The following is a 2500-nucleotide window of genomic DNA, read 5'->3' as shown; positions in this document are numbered from 1 at the left end:
ATGTACTCTTATAATCGCTACCCGGCACAGCCAGAAGAAGACTGGCCATCCCTCAGAGCCTAGTTCCTCTCTAGGTTTCTTCCTAGGTTCCTGCCTTTCTAGGGAGTTTTTCCTAGCCACCGTGCTTCTACGTCTGCATTAATTGCTGTTTGGGGTTTTAGACTGAGTTTCTGTATAGCACTTTGTGACATCAGCTGATGTAAGAAGGGCTTTATAATTACATTTGATTGATTGATTGATTGATTGAACTGACATTGGGGTACCAGGACAACAACCTCCCTCAATGTCAGTAGTTGATTGTTGACTTCTGAAGACAGAAGGGAACATACACCAATCCACATCCACAGGACTGCAGTAGAGAGAGTGAGCAGTTTTAATTTCTTCTTCCACATCACGAGGACTTGATATGGACCAACAACACCACAACATTGTCTCAACAGCATTCCACCTCGGGTCCTCTCCAAATACTACCGATGCACCATCCTGAACGGTTTCATCACGGCCTGGTAGGGAATTGCTTCATCCACGATCACAAGGCCCTCCAGCGGGTGGGGAAGTCAACCCAGTATATAATTGCTCCCACCCATCCAGGACATCTACTCGAAACGGTGCCTGAGGAAGGCCCGCAGCATCATCAAGTACCCCACACACCCCAGCCACGAGCTGTTCACTCCCTTAGGATGGTATATACATATGACTAGTAAAACTTTAAACTTGATTATATATTGAGTGGGATAGCAGCCTACACAAGAAATAAGTTGTAATATTGGTAGTACTATTTGGCTGTCACCATGATACAGTCTACTGCTCAATGGGGAGAGTTTGCGCTACAAGCCGGCAACACAACAACACGGGGTGAGTGCTTTTCTCCCGAGGCCCTATTGACAAACACTGCTGTCTTTCAGAACTTAGAGGGAAGTAGCTAGATAGTGTAGCTAATATCAGGCAAGGGTTACAGCTTTAAGCACATTTCTTGCTTTTGTACGATGAAACGGAATGATTCTGCACACAAGTTCCAACTTCAGCAGACAAGTTTGAAATTTGTCTCATTAGGAAAGCTGACTGAACTGAATCTGTTCGTCCCAACTCAACACTCTCTGCATGACATATACAGTTGAAGTCGGAAGTTTACATAAACTTAGGTTGGATTCATTAAAACTAGTTTTTCAACCATACCACAAATTTCTTGTTAACAAACTATAGTTTTGGCGAGTCGTTTAGGACATCTGGTTTGTGCATGACAAGTCATTTTTCCAACAATTGTTTACAGACATATTATTTTACTGTATCACAATTCCAGTGGGTCAGAAGTTTACATAAACAAAGTTGACTGTTCGTTTAAACAGCTTGGAAAATTCCAGAAAATGGCTTTAGGGGCTTCTGAAAAGCTAATTGACATCATTTGAGTCAATTGGAGGTGTACCTGTGGATGTATTTCAAGGCCTACCTTCGAACTTAGTGCCTCTTTGCTTGACATAATGGGAAAAATCGAAGGAAATCAGCCAAGACATCAGAAAAAAAATTATAGACCTCCACACATCTGGTTCATCCTTGGGAGCAATTTCCAAACGCCTGAAGGTATCACGTTCATCTGTACAAACAATATTACTCAAGTATAAACACCATGGCACCATGCAGCCATCATACCGCTCAGGAAGGAGACGCATTCTGTCTCCTAGAGATGAACGTACTTTGGTGCGGAAAGTGCAAATGAATCCCAGAACTACATCAAAGGACCTTGTGAATAACCTTGTGTCTTAAAATGAATTATCCAGCAATCATACACTGTTTACCAGTGGGCAGGGCTACCGACGTTAAGGCTAATCTGAAGATGGTGCTGGGTAAAGCTAAAACTGGCGAGTGTAGAGAGTATAGGGATATTGTTACCAACGATGTTAGGATTAAACAGTCAGAGGTCACCAAGCTAGCTTCAGCGTGTAAATCAGCTAGAAGATGTGTCGGCATCGAGTAATTGTCTCTGGCACCCTCCCAGTTAGTAGGAGTGATGAGCTCTACAGCAGAGTCTCACAGCTCAATCGCTGGTTGAAAACTGTTTTCTGCCCCTCCCAAAAGATAGAATTTGTAGATAATTGGCCCTCTTTCTGGGACTAAGCCTGGCCTCTTGAGGAGTGACGGACTCCATCCTAGCTGGAGGGGTGCTCTCATCTTATCTATGAACATAGACAGGGCTCTAACTCCCCTAGCTCCACAATGAAATAGGGTGCAGGCCAGGCAGCAGGCTGTTAGCCAGCCTGCCAGCTTAGTGGAGTCTGACACTAGCACAGTCAGTGTAGTCAGCTCAGATATCCCCATTGAGACCGTGTCTGTGCCTCAACCTAGGTTGGGCAAAACTAAACATGGCGGTGTTCGCCTTAGCAATCTCACTGGAATAAAGACTTCCTCCATTCCTGCCATTATTGAAAGAGATTGTGATATCTCACATCTCAAAATAGGGCTACTTAATAATGTTAGATCCCTCACTTCAAAGGCAGTTATAGTC

The 2500-nt window shown here is 43.9% G+C and overlaps 1 protein-coding gene across 1 annotated transcript in view; it reads left to right on the top strand.

Annotated features, from left to right (window-relative positions):
* LOC139392536 (piggyBac transposable element-derived protein 4-like) overlaps positions 1–2500 on the top strand; it is a 15316-nt gene that overhangs the window by 1571 nt on the left and 11245 nt on the right. Inside the window, 2 exon segments of the mRNA XM_071140580.1 lie at positions 592–683; positions 801–855. Coding sequence (XP_070996681.1) covers positions 592–683; positions 801–855 — 147 coding nt within the window.

The sequence above is a fragment of the Oncorhynchus clarkii genome, chromosome 33, assembly GCF_045791955.1.
Source record: "Oncorhynchus clarkii lewisi isolate Uvic-CL-2024 chromosome 33, UVic_Ocla_1.0, whole genome shotgun sequence".
Lineage (NCBI taxonomy): Eukaryota > Metazoa > Chordata > Actinopteri > Salmoniformes > Salmonidae > Oncorhynchus > Oncorhynchus clarkii.
The sequence above is the reverse complement of the archived record's forward strand: the minus strand, read 5'-3'. Positions and strand labels throughout refer to the sequence as shown.